This window comes from Castanea sativa, chromosome 2 (assembly GCF_040712315.1).
Source record: "Castanea sativa cultivar Marrone di Chiusa Pesio chromosome 2, ASM4071231v1".
Taxonomy (NCBI): Eukaryota; Viridiplantae; Streptophyta; class Magnoliopsida; order Fagales; family Fagaceae; genus Castanea; species Castanea sativa.
The window spans coordinates 53,122,108-53,142,043 of record NC_134014.1 but is presented as its reverse complement, the minus strand read 5'-3'; the positions used below and the strand labels follow the sequence as shown (position 1 = coordinate 53,142,043).

Sequence of the window (19,936 nt, the reverse complement as noted above, 5' to 3'; positions counted from 1 at the left end):
ACTAAATAGAATGTAGAGATTAAACTCATTACTACTTATCACTATATATTTAAAACAAAAAGAAATATCTAGTTAAAAAAAATATTAAAAATATGCTAAACCTAATTGTCAAATATGATTTCTAATCATGTCCCAATTTTACGTGTGATATAAATTAAGTTTGGGTTGTTAAGCTTGATTTATTTTGCTTTTTATAATTTGAATTTTTTTTTTTTATTCCTCATTTTTAGATTATACAATGTAGGGAACTTTCCTCTTTCATATTTTTTTTTTTTTGGGTAAGTTCCTCTTTCATCATTACTTCCACTTGTGATAAAAAGGATATATTAATGTCAATCAAATATGTAACATTGACATCCTAGTCAAATATTTATGACTTTGACAGTTTGACACGGTTTGTAATAGCTGTAAATAAAAGCGACAGAATTTAAGTATATACCCCACAGGAAATGTTAAAAGTTAACAGTCCAAATACTTAAAATTTGACTTTCTGAACGAGTCTAAACTATAAAGGTCATTGGTAGGGCTTCTTGGATGTATAACTAGGAAGGAGTGGTTCATGTTTAACTAGAAAGCAATGGTTTCAAAAATGATGTAGACCTTATCATTGATTTTTTAAAATAAAAACAAAAACAAAAACAAAATTTAAGGTTGTAGTAGTCGGAGCTTTAAACAACGATCGAGATTTTTTTACTTATTTTATAATTCATTAAATGAAAACATAATCATATATTCTCCAAACGAAATTGTGGGACATTTTAGACCCATAAAATCTTTAGGACCACGAATGCTGTTAAATATATATATATATAAAAGTAAAAAAAAGTGAAGGGCTTGACACTAAAATCTCTTATTATTAGTCTTTAAAACTTGAAATAAAAAATAAAAAAACAAAAAAATCTTCAAAAAAAAAAAAATTCGTGAGCTCCAATTAACTCAATTGATAAAATTTTTCATGGTTAAATAAAATATCTGATATTCAATTTTTGCTTATAACAAAAAATAATTAATACCTTAATATAATAATAAATAGCTATCATTTTCATGATGGCCAAAGTCAAGGTCAACCGACCTCCAAAGTACATCTTCTCTCTCTCTCTATCTGTGTTTTGTTTTATCAACTGAAACTCTTTCACAAAAATCCTCTCATTCCCTTCATTTTGATGCGTAAGCTTTTGTACTCAATTCAGCTTATTTCTCTTATCTGCAAAAGCTTCTAAGCCCCCACTAACCATGGCTCCCACAACAACAATGACTTGTTGTACATATTATTATAGCATAATACTAGTGATGGTTTTGTTGAGCTCGTGGAGGAGCTGTGACGGGTTGGGAACATTCGGGTTCAAAATCCACCACAGGTTTTCGGATCCAGTGAAGGGAATTCTGGGTGTTGATGAGCTTCCAGAGAAAGGTAGCGTGGATTACTATGTCGCTATGGCCCACAGAGATCGCATCATCCGTGGCCGCCACCTCGCCTCCGTCAACGACCAGTCGCCTCTCGCTTTCTCCGCTGGAAACGACACTTACCGCCTTGGTTCTTTGGGATTGTATGATCCTTATTCCACTCATCAAATAATCATTCAAATATATGTTTTTAGTTAATATATTTTTTTATTTTTTATTTTTTGTGTGTTTTTTAGTGAGCTTTTGATATGATATTTTTTGGTTTCTTTTTTTTTTATTTTTTATGGGAGATATTTTTTGGTTTCTTATAAAGAGAGAGTTGTTTTTTTATGGGAGATATTTTTTAGTGTCCACTTGTATTATTGTAAGGTGCGGTTTGGATGGCCTTGAACGCGTTCAGCTTCAGCGTTGTTTTTTTTTTTTTTTCCCTGCGGCACGTCTCTTCTCAAGGGATAAATTACTGTTTATATAATGTAAAGTATACTGTACAGTTATTTTTTAAAAAAATTTTAATTAAAAATAAGTCTTAATACTTTTTATACATTTAAAAATTATTTTTTTACACTATTTTTAATTTTCAACTTACGCTCTGTTTGCTTCAATGAAAAACTTTGTGTAAAGATTGTTTTCCTTATTTTTCAATATTTGGTAACATAAAAAAAATATAAGTAAAAGGAAAACTATCTTTGGTCAATATAAAAAGTATGACTTATTTTTAGAAATTATTTTCTATTAAATTTTTTTGAAAAACAACTCTATCTCACAGCAAGCTAAATAAGGGAAGTTAAGAGGTTATTTTTCAACTTATTTAAAGTTGCTATTAAACATTAAAAAATGAGATAGTTTTATAGAAAATGCTTTTTAAAAAATGTCTCATTTTTTAGAAAATATTATTATTGAAACAAACAGAACGTTAATCCAAACGTCACCTAAAAGTTATAACTTTTTTTTATTTTTTATTTTTAGCTTTAATATCAATGATATGATAAAAAAAGATCATCAAACAAACGCGTGCTTTATTCCATTGTTTTACAGCTAAACGCGTATTTTCTGGCATTTCTTTCTTAATCATTAGCGTGTGTTTGGATAACTTGGCGTTTGCGTTTTGATGAAAAATTTTTGCGTTTTTTTTTTTTTTCCTTCTGCTGATGCACGATTCAGGGGGGACAGTGGTTACTGTTCATGCTACTGTGCATGAACAGTAGCCGCATTTGCTGACTTTTCAGCACCTCTGTGGGTCCCGTATACTGTTCACGGGACTCACAAACTTCACTTTACATAATTTTTTTATTAAAAATGGGTCCCACGGTACTATTCACACATTTAAAAATTATTTTGGTATAGTGTTTTCAGTTTTCAGTTTTCAATTTTCAGCAATAAGCTCTATCCAAACAGATCCTTAGACTGGAAAACATAGGTCTCCCAGCCTATCCAAAGAGACCCCAAATGAGAAATATATATTTTTTATTATTATTTTTAAATTTTTCTGGGTGACCAAACTGTTCGTTACAATTAGGTTAGGTGTACTGTCTTTATTATTTTATTTGGTTAATTAATTTATTTATTTTTTATGTTTGTTGATGTTTCAGTTTGCATTATGCTAATGTTTCTTTGGGGAATCCGAGTTTATCATTCTTGGTGGCATTAGACACAGGCAGTGATTTGTTCTGGTTACCATGTGATTGTCATAAAAATGGTTGCTTAAAGGCCTTACCATTATCATCTGGAGCGGTATGTTTACTTTTTTGCTTTGAATTTTCGGTTTCTTTGCTATTGGTTTTATACTTCCAATTGATACGGCTATATGGGTTCCTTTTTCTTCCTTTGCTATTGCAGTCATACATGCTTAAAAACTTGTTAGAAAATGGGCTTGAATAGAGTGCATCAATTGCACATAGATTTGGTATCATATAGGAATATTAACCCAACTTATTTAAAGATGAATCTGTCTTATATGGCTAGGAAACTCTCAGTCAACTTGGATCGTAGATTTTTTTGTCTTTTTTTTTATTTATTATTATTATTATGGAATTCTACTTGAAAAGGTACTATAGGCAAATAGAATATTACTCATATGAATGAGTAAAGCATGGCAAGTATTTAATGTTTGACAAGTTGAATTGTTATTCACGCTAGCATTAAATATGCATGTCCTTTTTGCAAACATTGCCAAGAAAGCCTGACTTTAGCCCATCCTCAAATATTTGTGTGTAATTTAACCTAAGAACCTACTCTCTCTCTCTCTCTCTCTCTATATATATATATATATATATATATATATATATATATATTATTTTTCTAAAAAACCGTATCAAAATTTTAATTCTTAAAATATTAATTTTTTTTAATTTTTAATTATGTTTCTCTCTTCATACTTTATAGCCATCCTCCATTCTTTTCCTTCCTTCTCAAGAAATGCAAAGAATGAATAAAAAATGCAAATACAACGCAACCGTGTAATTTACACAGTTACTTTAGTTAAAATAGAAAATGGAGCGTAGATACATAACTTTACACAGACAGATCTAGGTGATTTTTAAGGTTGACAAGCCAAAATTTTGCATGAACTAAGAAAATTTACACCACAAATACCGATCTCCAAGCCAATGCAGAGAGAGAGACCAATAAAAAAAGAAGTAGAAGTTGCTACAATAAACTCTACAAGTAAGAGTTTAGCAAGATTATAAATTGTTTTAGGTGTAGCAACCTAGATATAGCATGTTTTTTGTTGTTTGGGTAAAATAGAATTTCCGGAGTTTTACAAACCTAGATGCTAATGCTCTAATAACACACCTATTTTCTCTACGTGGTGTGAACAGTTTCTCAATATTGCTAACTTTAGTTTCCTCTTAATCTAGTATATATATTAGAAGCAGCTTTGTTATGTGAGGTGTAGAGTGGAAAAATGTGAGGGTGAGAAAATTACTTGATAGGGGCTATGTGGAGGAGGCTGTGCAGCAATTCAAGAGAAGAGAAAACTTCTCTTTGTTTTACGTGCAGCCCCAAACTTTGTATTTAAGAGAGAGAACTTTGTATTTGTGTGAGAGAGTAATTTGGGTGTAATAGGGTTTGAGTTTTGTGATATTGCCTCTACACCATTTTGAATTCTCTAAATTGTTAATGAAATTTTTTCTTGTTGCCATCTATGGATGTAGGACAAGAGTCAAACCATGTAAATCCCAAGTGTTTTTTCTTGTTTTGTGTTTGTGTCTAGTTTTCTTTCTAGTCCTCTTTGTTTCCTATTATTTGTTTTGGATATATTTCTAAAGCCTACATTCCACTATCAATCTTGTGTGGGAATGTTATCTAAAAACCCTTTCTTACAACGAATTGGTAATAGAGATTCCACTGCTACAACAAATTGGTATCAACGCTTCTACTTTTACAACAAATTGATATCAGACCCAAGGTTCATTACCTAGGCAGTTGAATTTTTTCTTCAAATCCAAGGTTCACTACCTATGCATATATATTTGTTCTTCAGAGCCAGAGTTCATTGCCTAGGTATTTGGATTTGTTCTTCAGAGTCAAGGTTCACTACCTAGGCGTTTGAATTTGTTCTCTTGGAGATTTTGTTGATTGGTTTGTGGATCTGAGTACTGGGGAGAAGATGTCAAAGAAGGATTGGGTAAAGATAAATAGATAAGCTTGTAGCACCATCCATTTGTGTTTGATCAAGTTTTAATATTGATTGAACTTGATCAATATGCATTGTGTTTGAGCGTGTTTGGGTGCATTTGGCTCTCGTTGGCGTATTTGGAGTTTGATTGGAGTTATATGCATTTTGCTCATTTGGTAGGGCTCTAATTCAATTTGTCACCATCTTTGGCTGGATTTGGAGCCCATTGGCGTACATGGAAGTAGTTTGAGGCGATTACACTTTGGCATTTTGGTTGGGCTTAGTGTTTGAGTTGGCCCTTGAAGCATTTGTGGCTTAAGATAAGTCTCTCCAAGGTGAAGAGGAACTTGATTAAATTTGGTGGTTTGCAAATCTCTCCATCGTGGAGAATTGTTGTAGAGCTTAACGCAATTTGTGATTAATCTTATTTGGATTTAGGAGAAATTCCTAAATTTGACTTGGTTTGGAAGATTGTTTGTTAGAATTTAAGTTAAGGTGGGGATTTGTTAGATGTTGACTCATATTCCTATTTTGACTTGATTTGGGGTTGCAATTTGAGATAGTCCCTTAGGACTTTGATGGAGGTGATGGAGAAGTTTCATTTCTGAAGCTTGATACAGTTCAAGTCAGCATGGAGATTTGCTAGAATATGGCTTGTAAGTGCGCATAGATTGGCATAACACAGGGATATAATCCAAATTAGAGGTGACTTTGTTTTATACGGCAAAGAAACCTTTCTCAGCCAACTTGGATTGTAGCCTTCTTATTTTGACTATGGATTTCTACTTGAAAAAGTACTATAAGCCAAATAGTACTTATATATGAATTCTATAGGCAGGGAAGAGTAAGCAAGGCAGGTATTTGATGGTTGACATGTTGACTTGGTTATTCATGCTTGCATCAAATGCATGTCTTTTTGCATGCATTGTCAAGTAAGCGTGACTTTAGTTCCTTGAATATCATGCCTGTCTTCTCTGCGTGGTGTATACAATTTCTCAATATTCCAACTTTGGTTTCCTCTTGATATAGTATATATATTAAATGCAGTTTGTTATGTGAGGTGTAGAGCAGCAAAATGTGATAGTAAGAGACCTCTTTGAAGGGGGCTGTGTGGGGAAGGTTGTGCAGCAATTCCAGAGAAGAGAAAATTTCTCTTTGTTTTAGGTGCAGCCCCTAGCTTCGTATTTGAGAGAGAGAACTTTGTATTTGTATGAGAAAGTAATTTGGGTGTATTGGGGTTTTGGTTTTGTGATAGTTCTTTTACACTATTTTGTATTCTCTAATTTTATTAGTGAAATTTCTTCTTGTCACTATCCATGGACATAGGCCAAAAGCCAAACCACATCTCCTTAGTGTTATCTCTTGTGTGATGGGGTCAATTTTTCTTTCTAGTTCTCTTTGTTTCCTATAATTTGTTCTGGAGATCTTTCTAAATCCATACTCCACAATCAATCTTGTGCGTGAATACTATCTAAAGGCCCTTTCATACAACAAAATTGGTAATAGAACTTCCTCCATTAGAACAATTTGGTATCAGTGCTTCCACCCTTACAACTTTCATCTAGATTTTCCAAATGATTTACAACTAAAATGAGAGTTTTTAGATAAAGGGGAAATGAATTGAACTGTCCAATTAATTAGTAACTAAAAATGTGTCAAGTTGTGGCATGGGCTCCTGGTGGTAGTGCCCATCATTTTATTTACCACACCCAGAAAATATTTTACCGTTGTAAGGGCTATATGGGATAAGGAAATGTATATTTATTGACTGAAATTATAATCTGTTTTACCGGATCAGAATTTTAGATTGGACTTATGTTGTCCGTGTATTTGGTTGTTTGTCGAGAGGTGGTGAAAGAAGCTTTGTTCGAGTCCTGAATTCGTTGACAATTACTTACTTAATCCTTTTTATCAAGCAGGTAATAAACCTTAACATCTACAGTCCTAATAATTCATCGACAAGTGGAATAATTCCTTGCAACAGCACCTCCTGCAAAAAAAGTCACTGCTCTTCAGCAAGTCCTAATTGTCCTTACAAAGTCGAGTATCTTTCTAATAACACTTCGTCTACTGGGATCTTCGTGGAGGATCTTTTGCACTTAATTCGAGATGATGATCAATCAAAAGCTGTTGATGCTAATATTACTTTTGGGTAGGTTATTTTTTATAGCTTTGCTGCCAAAAACTTTGGAGGAAATAATATTTTCTAGTGACCATTAAACTTATGTTAAGTTTCAAGTGATATCAATTTCTATAGACCTGGATGAAAATTAAAAATTGTTTGTTAAAGTGAAAATTTTGGAATTGCTGATATTTTGGCAAATGTACATCACTTGGTAATGAATCTGCAGTTTGGTATGGCTTTTTCCTCCTCAGGTAGGATTAATTATTTATGAGGTATCATGATATCAGAAACTATTAGAGGAGTAGTAATTTTCTGTGTCACTGATGGGCTAACATACTTTATTATTCATTGAAGTTGCTTCTTGTTTTTTCTGCTTGTTGGTCATACCCATTCAACAAATTTTTGTTTATTTGTGTGACTTCTGAACTAAGCTTGTAATTTTGTTGCAGTTGTGGTCAACTTCAGACTGGTACTTTTTTGGAGGGTGCAGCACCAAATGGTCTTTTTGGGCTCGGTATGGATAATATATCTGTTCCTAGCACCTTAGCAAGATTAGGGCTAGCTTCAAATTCTTTTTCCATGTGTTTTGGACGTGATGGGATTGGGAGAATAAAGTTCGGAGATAATGGCAGCTCAGACCAACGAAAAACGCCATTCAACATTAGGTCAACACAGTAAGTTGTCAGTTATCAATATTGCAAAAGCAGATGGCAAAGTAATTTAGTTTGGCAAGAAACTCTGTTTGCCCTGAATCTCATGCTACTTACACTGATTTTGCCTTTGGAACTTGTTACCAGTCCAACTTACAACATCAGCATCACTCAAACAACTGTGGGAAAAATTGTTTCTGCACTGGAGCTCAGTGCAATCTTTGACTCAGGAACATCATTTACAAGCCTAAAAGACCCAGCTTATACATTTATTTCTGAGAGTGTAAGTAATTTAAATGTTGTGTTTCCTGATACTATTGGGATTCCATTTTATACCGTACAAGTTTATATGATTTATGTTATTTTGCAGTTCAACTCCCAGGTCCTAGAAAGGCGGCATCCATCTGATTCCCAGATTCCTTTTGAATACTGTTATGACTTAAGGTCGTCTATATCTGGAGAAAAACTCATTCCTGTTTTGTATTAGTTTTCTCCTTTCAACTATGAAGTACTGATTTCCACTTTATATGCAGTGTAAATCTAAGTCAACCCAATTATACAATCAATATTACAATCCCTGATATAAATCTGACAATGAAGGGTGGGGACCAATATTCTCTCATTGATCCATTAGCAGTGGTAACTACTAATAAGGTATGGTCTAACTCTATACTTCTTTTCTATCTTACTCCTGCTTGAGTTAAACTAAAGAATTTGATGATGTGGTCTCCAGGGTGGATACATGTATTGTCTGGCTCTTCTCAAAAATGAGGTTATAAACATCATAGGACGTGAGTATTTATTTATAATTAACTATCCTTATTTTAAAACCTGTTCATATTGATGAAATTGCATTTTCATGTTTGTCGCTTTCAAATTTTCACTTTGTGCGTTCATTCCTTTCTAAGGGGACTATTAGAAAAAACTATGCAGTTTTTCTTAAATATTTAGTTGCCTCTTTTGGAGAAAAAGATTACATAATGTCTGGATTGATGGAAGTGGTTTCTTGGGATGGGGGAAGAGGAAGGGGTAATTGCAGCTTTTGGGGTGAATAGATCAGATATTCAATTTTCAGTCAATGTGTGTACAATTATAACTTAACAAACTATAATTTTAATCAAAACTTAGGTACAATTGTGTAGTTGTTGTACATTAGGTTCCCCAAATATATTCAAACGCATGGTTGTATTGACCAATGAAGCATAAACAATATTTTCTTTTCCAAGGACAAATTTAATGCAACTATGGATTTGATTTTTAATCTGGAACCTATTGCATTGTACCTATGTTTTTACCCAAAACTCATTATGCCAAGAAGCCTGTTCAGTAATCTCTAATTTGGAGATTATAAAGTTTGTACTGTATGACATTATCAAGGAGGAGTTCAAATAATAGGAAGCTGGTCATGGTTGGCTGCACTCTACCTTTTAAATCAAATATTAAAATTTGCATGAGAAACAACATACACAGGCTCCATCTAATCACTGCATCATCGAACAGGCCAGTCTTGCCTAGAAAGATTTTGGGAAAATTATCACCTTGAGTTTTTTGTCTCCTAATATCAATCAAAGCAATTATGCATCCAAACATGTTTGAACTGAGAAATTGCAACTTACAATATGAATTTCTTTATTTTCATCCAGAGAACTTCATGACTGGCTATAACATAGTTTTTGATCGCGAGAAGGTTGTATTGGGTTGGAAGGCATCCAACTGTGAGTATAGTTTAAACTTTCTCTTTAGATTGAATTTCAATGTACAATCTTTTCTACTCATGGTGAATTCATTAAGTGACTATAATAAAAACTTGGTGTCACCAGGTTATGATGATGAGAATTTCAGCACTCTACCTATCAGCCCATCACACTCTCCTGCTTACTCTCCTGCTCACTCTCCTGCTCACTCCCCTGCTGCTGTCAATCCAGAAGCCACAGCAAACAGTGGAACCAAATCTGATCCACCTGTGTCACCACCATCCAGTTATTCACCCAAGTTGAAGCCCTTTCACTACACACTTGCGATGCTTCTTCTTTCATTTCTGGCCATTGTTTGATTATTCTTTTTTAAGTGCTGAGCCTTTCTTGGTCTTTGAATCATTTATACGGATATGCATTGTATTTGTGGTCATTACAGAACAGATTGGAAGCTTGTTGGCTTCCTATTTTTGTAGGTGTTAGTAGCATTAGGTTGAACATGAGGTTTGTAATAATATATATTTTTTATTTATTTATAAGCAGAAACCATTGGCATAGAGTTTCTATATTTTATGTTTAAATTTTGAGAATTTTCAGCAATGCAATTCATTCCATCTTTTTGGGCCAAAGCAATCGGAAATTTTCAGCAATGCAAGGTCATTCTTTGATAAAACTATGGTCGTTAGGCAGAGCAATAACTGGTAAAATACTAAAAAATATGTACTCCAACACACACACACATAAAGTTATACAAATTATTTTTTTGTTTCATATTTACTATTTATATTAAACAATAAAATATTCCTTTTTTTATATCTTAAATTTTTTTATCAATTAAGATTTTTATCTATTTTAAATTATTAGATTTTAAATTCATATATAATATGTATGTGTAGGGAGGAAATGATTCAAGTTACGGAATTAACAGCATGTTGTAACTGTAAGTGTACAATTGCGCCTGGACTCAAAAAACAAACGTGGGCTCAGGCCCAATGAGCCTTAGACAATAAAATTTGTAGAGTGTGGGCTCGAAATCTAGTTTAGTGGTGTTGGAAGCTTGATAAACAGACTAGAGTGTTATAGTATTTGCAAACAATAAACAAATATGACAAAGGAACCTCCTCGGACGTAAGCCAATGACCATTTATGTATTATTTTTCTTTCTCTTTTTAAAGATTACAATTCTTAGTCCCTCTCTAGTTTACTGACCGACCCCCTATTCTTTACCCTCTTCTCTTCTTAAATACTTCTCATTCTTCCCTCTTTGTCCACGTGTCACGCAAATCTTATCATTTGATCTTTTTTCTTCTTTCCACCACCTTCTTGAAGTCTTTAAACAATAGCAAGAAGGTGAATTTTACTGTTCAGGGGTCACTTCCCCATCAATGCGGCCAAGGAGGTAGGTAAAGGGGCTTAAATGTGGAGGTAGCAGCCTTTTTTTGAGATATTTCTCTCACACCGTTGCGTCCAGAGGGTACTTGGATCCTCCTCTTAACCAACAGTCTTTCCAGAACCCTGCCTCTGATCTTCCTGGCGAATCCCAAGGTCATCGCGAGTCTGTCCGAGGGGAGATTCGTCCTTAGACGAATCCTCGAACCTTCGCCTTGTGGGCCGACTTGTAGTCTTAAAGACCTTTAGTCCAAAACGGGCTGGCACCTGTCAATAAAGCCCAAGGCCCAAATACTTGCTCAAGTCCCTTTACTCCCCACAATAGCCCCTCAAAACTTTATTTTTCCCCATCTGAGGAGAAAAATGGAGTTTTAATCTGACCAGAATACCCTCCACACGTTTCGTATGTCTCCACGCATGTTTGGGTCCTTCCGTTTCCCAGAAAATGCCGTCTGGCGCTTCGAATTTCAAAACACTCGCATTTATGACCGCAAGTTACACTCTGTTCCCACGTTCAACGGTGAGATAAACATCCAACGGTCCGTGTCGCCCCCTGAAAATTTGGGCAAGACGAATACAATTTCGAGGCCGCCTCTGGTACATTATAACGCTTGGAAATCTACGCCTTCATCCATTTCTTCAGAACTTAATCACATCAAAGCATCAGTCATTGCCTTTTCTCTCCAGAAACCCGTGGAAATTCGCACAACTAAACTTTGTAAGTGCTTGCTTTCTTTGCTCCATTCTTCTCAGATTCTGTCCTCGGCTCCTTTCCTAACTACTCTCCCTCTCAAAACGTGCTTTTTCTTTCCTCCTAAATGGGTAGATTTAAGTGCTTGGTAGACACCGCCGCTGGGATGGAGGGCTTTAGGGCTAAGTACCAGATTCCCAGTGACGTAGGCTTGAAATACTGTCCGGCAGAAGCCGTAGGTGGTTCTAGGAAGACGGGAGAGGTTATCATCCCTATGATCACCTTCATAGAAGGTGGGATGACCCTCCCTATGAGAAGTGTAACTAGGGAATACCTTCGCAACCATAGGTTATGCCCAGACCAATGTGCACCCAATGTATTTAGGGTCCTAAGAAGCATTAACGCTCTAAATGAGCAGATGGACTTGAACCTCACATGGCACGATGTTGCCTTTATGTACGAATGCCACAAACTTAAGGGCGTAGGTTATTACATCAAATCCCGGTCTAGTGTAGCTAGGTTAATTTCTTGTCTGCCCAAGTCCAATAAAGGCATGAAGGACGACTACCTCATCGCCTCAGGCAACTGGCACGACGGCCCTCACTGCCCAGTCGTATGGGGAGATCTAGGTGTGACTCCTTAGAAGTTAGTTTATTCTACCACATGATTCAATCTCAGTACCGTTTGATACTTTATTTCTTACTGTACATTATTGTTTCCGTTTTTCTCGCATTCATCACAGACCTGACCATGTTTGTCTCCTTGGGTGTCTTTTTTCACAAACAAACAACACGTACGCCCGCGATTGAGCTATTGCAACGTCGCCAATCTAAACCGCATCCTTCGTTCAGAAGTTTTTGTGAGTGAAGACTTGCAAGTAAGAGCGGCTCACTTAATACTCGGATACGACCCCATATCCTCGAATTTCCAAGAGATAGAGAACGCGATTATCGCGGGGGACATTTGACGCAGGAGGATCAACGTAGCAAGGCCGAACTTTCTCGCCGACCACGACCTTCCTGACAAACTCAACACCATCCTATACACACGACCCATCGCGGCGATCCCTCTCTCAGCGCACTCTCAGACAACCGCTGTCCCGGAGGAGCAAGTGTCCTCGTCGCACTCGTTGGACGAGGAGATAGACCAGTTTCAGCTCGAGGACGTCGAAAGACCCCGAGGAAACCCGTTTGTCGTACTCTCTGACGAGGAGGACGAGCCCGCCGAGGCCTCTGGCATTGCAGGTTTAATAGTTGCACGCCCAGACGACAGTTCCGAGGAGGAAGAGATGAACGTGCTTAAAGGCCTTCTGAATAAGAGAGGCGAGAGAGTCGCCAAAAAAGGGGCGAGGGGATCCCAAGTTCCTCCGTCCTTGCCACCACCCCCTCCTCCAGCTGATCCTAAGCCTCCCATTGAGGAGCCTAAGAAGAAAAGAAAGGGGGAGGCCGAGAAGGCCGGTGGTGAAAAACAGAAGAAACTGAAACAGCAACCATAGCAAGCTCAGCAGCAAAAACTGGACAAAGGCAAGGGACGTGCTCGTTCAGTTGAAAGTGGGGAGATTAGGGACTTGGCCGAAGTGCGCCGAGCACCGGCTACCTGGTCTCCCGAGTTGAGACTGGACGGAGCACCAATTCCCTACTAGTCCACCCTTAGGGCGTTCCAACAAGGCCATGCCCTCCACCTGGCCGATGCGTTGGAATGTCCCCTTCTGCTGCCTAAGGACATGGAAGCCTTGGAAAAAATGAGCCAGTCTCAGCTGTTCCTTTCTTTGAAAAGGGACTTAGCCCTGGTAAGTTTCACTCCGTATGTACATTTCATTTCTTATGATTTCTGACTATTAGTGAATGTTTTCCTGCGTCTAATCCTCTGATACTTTGTCACAGGCCGTTCAAGAGGTCTTCGCTGCCGAGAAGTTCATGGAGGATTCTCAGAAGAAGGCCGGAATGGAGCAGGAGATTCGGATGGAGACTGAGAAGTCCCTAGGTCAGGCCCTCGCAGAAAACGAGAAACTCTCCTCTCAGCTGGCCAACCTAAAAAGAGAAAGAGACGGCGCCGAGACCAACTTGAGAACCATGAGAACTCAGGTGGAGGGGCAGCGCAAGCTTCTTCATCAAAAGGATGAAGAGCTATCCAAAGCTCAGAAGGAACGCTTTGACTTGGAGAAGGAGATTGCGAAGATGAGGGAGGAGGCTCGCACCTTCAGGGATTCGCTAGAGGTCGCGAAGAAGGCTAGCTATAAGGAAGGGGTGACGGCGACAGAAGACCAGCTGACAGAGGCATTTGCGGCCTTGTGCCGAGAATACTGTCAACAGGTTTGGGGCGAAGCCTTAAACGTAGCAGGGGTTCCTTCGGCTTCCGAACTGAGGAAGCCCGAGAACATTTGGCTTCCCCTAGACATACAGGAGATAGAAGAGACTTCTGTTGTCGCACCTGCCCTTGAGATAGCTCCTTCTGCTTTCCCCCTTGCGATCCTAGAGCCCATTCCGGATCCTACAGAACCTATAGGTTCCCATAAAGAGAAGGAAGTGGGTGGAGGCGCCGAGAAGGACCTACACCAAAGTGTTGAGCCCATCCTCCCTCCATCAACTACAACAGACAAAGGGAAACAGGCCCTGTCTTCCTTCGAGGTGGAGTTAAGAAACACTGAGGTGAGCAGTACTTCCCAGCAAGACCCCCCTCTAAAAGCTTAGGGCCGAACCTAGGGCTTCTTTTTTCCATGTAACTAAAATTTTCCATGTAATGTATATCAAAGACAATTAATGAAAGTCAGTTTCTTTTGATCTTCATCTGTCTTCTGTTTATTTTATCTTTGTGTTTACCATTAGAGTACTCCTTAGCATACAACGAAAGAATGAATGGAACAACTAACTCCACTTTCAGTAGTTGATCAATGACAACTTTAAACAACAGTACGTATACTTGCCTTGTACCTCGCAAATTACATCTTAGGAGTGTAACAAGCATGACACAATAACGAACACCTAACAAGCTAACTTAACTTTTTGCTAACATCTGTAAAGTAAAGTGTTCAAGAACCTGACAAAAACAAACTTGGTTTAGATGATAAGTAGTGCCTCACTTTGCAAATCAATGTGATACTTAGAAATTGTAACCTAAAACATTAATTTTAGTAAAGTGTGGGGTCCGAGGACCCTACATTTCCAACTCTCTTCTTGATACTTAAAAATGTATAGCTTAAAATCCCATTTAGCCATGGTTCCGTTTATCAAATAATAAGATATCAATTTTCACAAGGTATGCGGTCCGAGGACCGTGCAAAACCAAGTTTCTGTTTAACACTTAGCAACAGTAACTTACGACGTTAATTTCCCCAAAGTAGAAGGTCTGTGGACTTGACATAACTAAGGTTTTGTTTAACAAATAATAAGATATCAATTTCCACAAGGTATGTGGTCCGAGGACCGTGCAAAACCACATTTCTGTTTGATATTTAGTAACATATCAATTTCCACAAGGTACGTAGTCCGAGGACCATTCATTACCAAGTTTCTGTTTGATATTAAGTAACAGTAACTTAAGATGTTAATTTTCCCAAAGTAGAAGGTCTGTGGACCTGACATAACTAAGGTTCTGTTTAACAAATAATAAGATATCAATTTCCACAAGGTATATGGTCTGAGGACCATGCATAACCAGGTTTCTGTTTGATATTTAGTAACATATCAATTTCCACAAGGTACGTAGTCCGAGGACCATTCATTACCAAGTTTCTGTTTGATATTTAGTAATAGTAACTTAAGATGTTAATTTCCCCAAAGTAGAAGGTCTGTGGACTTGACATAACTAAGATTCTGTTTAACAAATAATAAGATATCAATTTCCACAAGGTATGTGGTCCGAGGACCATGCATAACCAGGTTTCTGTTTGACATTTAGTAACATATCAATTTCCACAAAGTATGTGGTCCGAGGACCATGCATTACCAAGTTTCTGTTTGATATTTAGTAACATATCAATTTCCAAAAGGTACGTAGTCCGAGGACCATTCATTACCAAGTTTTTGTTTGATATTTAGTAACATATCAATTTCCACAAGGTACGTAGTCCGAGAACCATTCATTACCAAGTTTTTGTTTGATATTTAGTAACAGTAACTTAAGATGTTAATTTTTCCAAAGTAGAAGGTCTGTGGACCTGACATAATTAAGGTTCTGTTTAACAAATAATAAGATATCAATTTTCACAAGGTATGTGATCCGAGGACCATGCATAACTAGGTTTCTATTTGATATTTAGTAACATATCAATTTCCACAAGGTACGTAGTCCGAGGACCATTCATTATCAAGTTTCTGTTTGATATTTAGTAACAGTAACTTAAGGTGTTAATTTCCCCAAAGTAGAAGGTTTGTGGACCTGACATAACTAAGGTTCTGTTTAATAAATAATAAGATATCAATTTTCACAAGGTATGTGGTCCGAGGACCATGCATAACCAGGTTTCTGTTTGATATTTAGTAACATATCAATTTCCACAAGGTACGTAGTCCGAGGACCATTCATTACCAAGTTTCTGTTTGATATTTAGTAACAGTAACTTAAGATGTTAATTTCCCCAAAGTAGAAGGTCTGTGTACCTGACATAACTAAGGTTCTGTTTAACAAATAATAAGATATCAATTTTCACAAGATATGTGGTCCGAGGACCATGCATAACCAGGTTTCTGTTTGATATATCAATTTTCACAAAGTATGTGGTCCGAGGACCATGCATTACCAAGTTTCTGTTTGATATTTAGTAACATATCAATTTTCACAAGGTACGTAGTCCGAGGACCATTCATTACCAAGTTTCTGTTTGATATTTAGTAACATATCAATTTCCACAAGGTACGTAGTCCGAGGACCATTCATTACCAAGTTTCTGTTTGATATTTAGTAACAGTAACTTAAGATGTTAATTTCCCCAAAGTAGAAGGTCTGTAGACCTGACATAACTAAGGTTCTCTTTAACAAATAATAAGATATCAATTTCCACAAGATATGTGGTCCGAGGACCATGCATAACCAAGTTTTTGTTTGATATTTAGTAACATATCAATTTCCACAAGGTACGTAGTCCGAGGACCATTCATTACCAAGTTTCTGTTTGATATTTAGTAACAGTAACTTAAGATGTTAATTTCCCCAAAGTAGAATGTCTATGGACCTAACATAACTAAGGTTCTGTTTAACAAATAATAAGATATCAATTTCCACAAGGTATGTGGTCCGAGGACCATGCATAACCAGGTTTCTGTTTGATATTTAGTAACATATCAATTTCCACAAGGTACGTAGTCCGAGGACCATTCATTACCAAATTTCTGTTTAATATTTAGTAACAATAACTTAAGATGTTAATTTCCCCAAAGTAGAAGGTCTATGGACTTGACATAACTAAGGTTCTGTTTAACAAATAATAAGAAATCAATTTCAACAAGGTATGTGGTCCGAGGACCATGCATAACCAGGTTTCTGTTTGATATTTAGTAACATATCAATTTCCACAAAGTATATGGTCCGAGGACCATGCATTACCAAGTTTCTGTTTGATATTTTGGAAGTTGTAATTTACGGGCCCATATACATTCATAATTTAAACCACGAACGACAAAAATACCTTTTATTAATAATAATACCTTCGGAGGTTGTTTACATTTCACGGGCATTGTACAACTTTTTCATCTAGATCAACTAGTCGATATGACCCTATGCCTGCTACAAAAATAATGCGATATGGTCCTTCCCAGCTTGGTCCTAGCTTGCCCCAAGCTGGCTTTCTAGCAGTACCCACAACTTTTCTCAGCACCAGATCCCCATGCGCAAATGGCCTTAGCTTCACATGGGCATCATACCCTCGTTTAAGCTTTTGCTAATAATAAGCCATTTGGACCATAGCTGCCTCTCGTCGTTCCTCAACTAAATCCAGGCCTTTTTGTAGGAGGCCGTTGTTATTTTCTGGACTAAAGGAACTCGTCCTTAGCGTGGGGAAACCAGATTCTAAAGGTATCACTACCTCGGCCCCATAAGTCATAGAGAATAGCGTTTCTCATGTGGATCTGTGCGGCGTAGTTCAATACGTCTGCAAAACATGTGGTAGTTCTTCTACCCATCTGCCCTTCGCATCGTCCAGCCTTTTCTTGAGTCCACTAACTATGACCTTGTTAACGGCCTCGGTTTGCCCGTTTCCCTGAGGATAAGCTGGAGTGGAGTACCTATTTATGATGCACATGTCACCACAATATTTCCTAAAAGCTCTACTATCAAACTGAACGCTATTGTCCGAAATGAGTGCGTGTGGTACCCCAAATCTAGTGATGATGTTCTTTTAGATAAACCTCTTGGAATCGACATCCCTAATATTCGCTAAGGGCTCAGCCTCGACCCATTTAGTGAAGTAATCGGTCCCCACGAGTAGCCACATTTTGTTTCCTACAGCCTTCGGAAATGGCCCTACTATGTCCAATCCCCATTGAGCGAAAGACCAAGGACTAGAGAGAGGATTAAGGACTCCTCCAGGCTGATGAATGTTAGGAGTGAACCTCTGGCATTGGTCACACTTTCTCGCATAGTCCTGAGCTTCCCTCTGCATATTGGGCCACCAATATCCTTGAGTCAGGGCCCTATGAGCTAGGGACCTTCCCCCAATATGGCTCCCGTAAATTTCCTCATGCAGTTCTTCCAAAAGTGCCTCCATTGATTCGGGGTGCACGTATAACAAATATGGTCCGGAGAATGATCGTTTGTACAATTTCTAATCCTCGAACAACCAAAAACGCGGTGCCTTTCGACGGATCTTATCTGCTTCAGACTTGTCCTCGAGAAGAATGTCGTTTTTCAAAAAAGATATCACAGGGTCGATCCAACTAGGTCCAGGCCTTATTAAATGAACCCGGGCTGCACTAACAGTAATAAAAGCTAGCTCTAGCAAATCTTCGACAAGGATAATTCTAGGCAAGCCCTGAGCCAATGATGTCGCTAAGGTAGCCAAAGAGTCTGCATGTGTATTTCCACTTCTAGAAACGTGAGACAGGATAAAGGAATCAAATTTAGACTGTAAACGTTTGACCTGGGTCAAGTATTCTTGCATTCTTGGGTCTCTAGCCTCTATGGTCCCTGTCACCTGGCCGACCACTAACTGGGAATCCGAGACATGTGAACTCCCTTTCCACCCATCCTGTACACCATGTTCATGCCGATCAAGACTGCTTCATACTCAGCCTCATTATTAGTAGCCGAGAACGCCAACCTCTGAGATTTTTCGAAGACAATTCCCTCAGGGGATACCAGGACAAGTCCGATACCAGACCCTCTCTGGTTAACTGTCCCATCAACGGACACTTTCCAAGTGGGAGGTGTTGTGCCCGTGATCATGCCAACTGATTTTTCATCCATGTGTGATTCCTTCACAGTCTCTTCCAACAATGGTTCTGCAAACTCCGCCACCAAATCCACAAGAACTTGGCCCTTCACCGAAGTGCGCGGCATGTATTTGATATCAAAGGCTCCCAAAATAGTTCCCCATTTAGCCACCCTTCCAGAGTAGTCGGCACTGCGTAACACTGATTTAAGGGGCAGTTGGGTCAAAACTACAACGATGTGGGACTGGAAATAGTGAGGGAGCTTCCACGTGACATGAACTACGGCTAGAAGTGCTTTCTCCAAAAGTAGATAACGCACCTCGGCCTCATTTAAGGACTTACTGACATAGTAGACCGGTCTTTGCACCCCACCGTCGTCCCTTATAAGGACTAGGCTAACTGCATGGACGGCCACTGCCAAGTACGCAAACAAGACCTCGTCTACCTCAGGCCGAGACATAATGGGTGGCTGGGAAAGATACTGCTTAAGCTGTTGAAAAGCTACCACGCAGTCCTCGGACCATTGGAACCCTTTCCATTTATTCAAAAGTTAAAAAAAAGGCCTGCATCTGTCAGCTGACCGAAAGATGACCTACTGAGAGCAGCGATCATTCCGGTTAATTTCTAAACTTCCTTTGGATTTCGAGGTGGCTGTAAGCCTTGAATAGCTCTGACCTGTGCCGGGTTCACTTCTATTCCTCTATGTGTAACCATATAACCTAGAAACTTTCTGGAACTCACGCCAAAAGAACATTTTGAGGCATTTAGGCGCAGCTTGTACTTTCTAAGTACCTGAAAGGTGTCGTCCAAATCTTTCACATGCAAAGGTATTGTTTTACTCTTCACTACCATACCATCCACGTATACCTCAATGGTCTTTCCAAGTTGTAACTCAAACATTCTGGTCATCATCCTTTGGTAGGTAGCCCCAGCATTCTTCAATCCGAACGGAATGACCTTGTAGTGATAGTTCCCTGTTGGAGTAATAAAAGCAGTCTTC

The 19,936-nt window shown here is 38.0% G+C and overlaps 1 protein-coding gene across 1 annotated transcript; it reads left to right on the top strand.

Annotated features, from left to right (window-relative positions):
• The first annotated feature begins 1,118 nt into the window (after positions 1 to 1,118).
• On the top strand, positions 1,119 to 10,073 carry LOC142624615 (aspartyl protease family protein 1-like). The gene is made up of 10 exons (XM_075798262.1): positions 1,119 to 1,547; positions 2,994 to 3,135; positions 6,943 to 7,175; positions 7,598 to 7,822; positions 7,946 to 8,081; positions 8,169 to 8,242; positions 8,332 to 8,452; positions 8,532 to 8,589; positions 9,442 to 9,513; positions 9,619 to 10,073. Exons 1-10 carry the CDS (start codon positions 1,234 to 1,236, stop codon positions 9,849 to 9,851), a joined length of 1,608 nt encoding a protein of 535 aa, XP_075654377.1. The 5' UTR covers positions 1,119 to 1,233; the 3' UTR covers positions 9,852 to 10,073.
• The last annotated feature ends 9,863 nt before the right edge of the window (positions 10,074 to 19,936 follow it).

What these genes read in the sequence shown, in the direction of transcription:
- LOC142624615 (XM_075798262.1), top strand. Translation starts at nt 1,234, where the DNA reads ATGGCTCCCACAACAACAATGACTTGTTGTACATATTATTATAGCATA. An exon ending in ATACATTTATTTCTGAGAGT is followed by an intron (nt 8,082 to 8,168) that starts GTAAGTAATTTA and finishes GTTATTTTGCAG; the next exon opens with TTCAACTCCCAGGTCCTAGA. An exon ending in GAATACTGTTATGACTTAAG is followed by an intron (nt 8,243 to 8,331) that starts GTCGTCTATATC and finishes CTTTATATGCAG; the next exon opens with TGTAAATCTAAGTCAACCCA.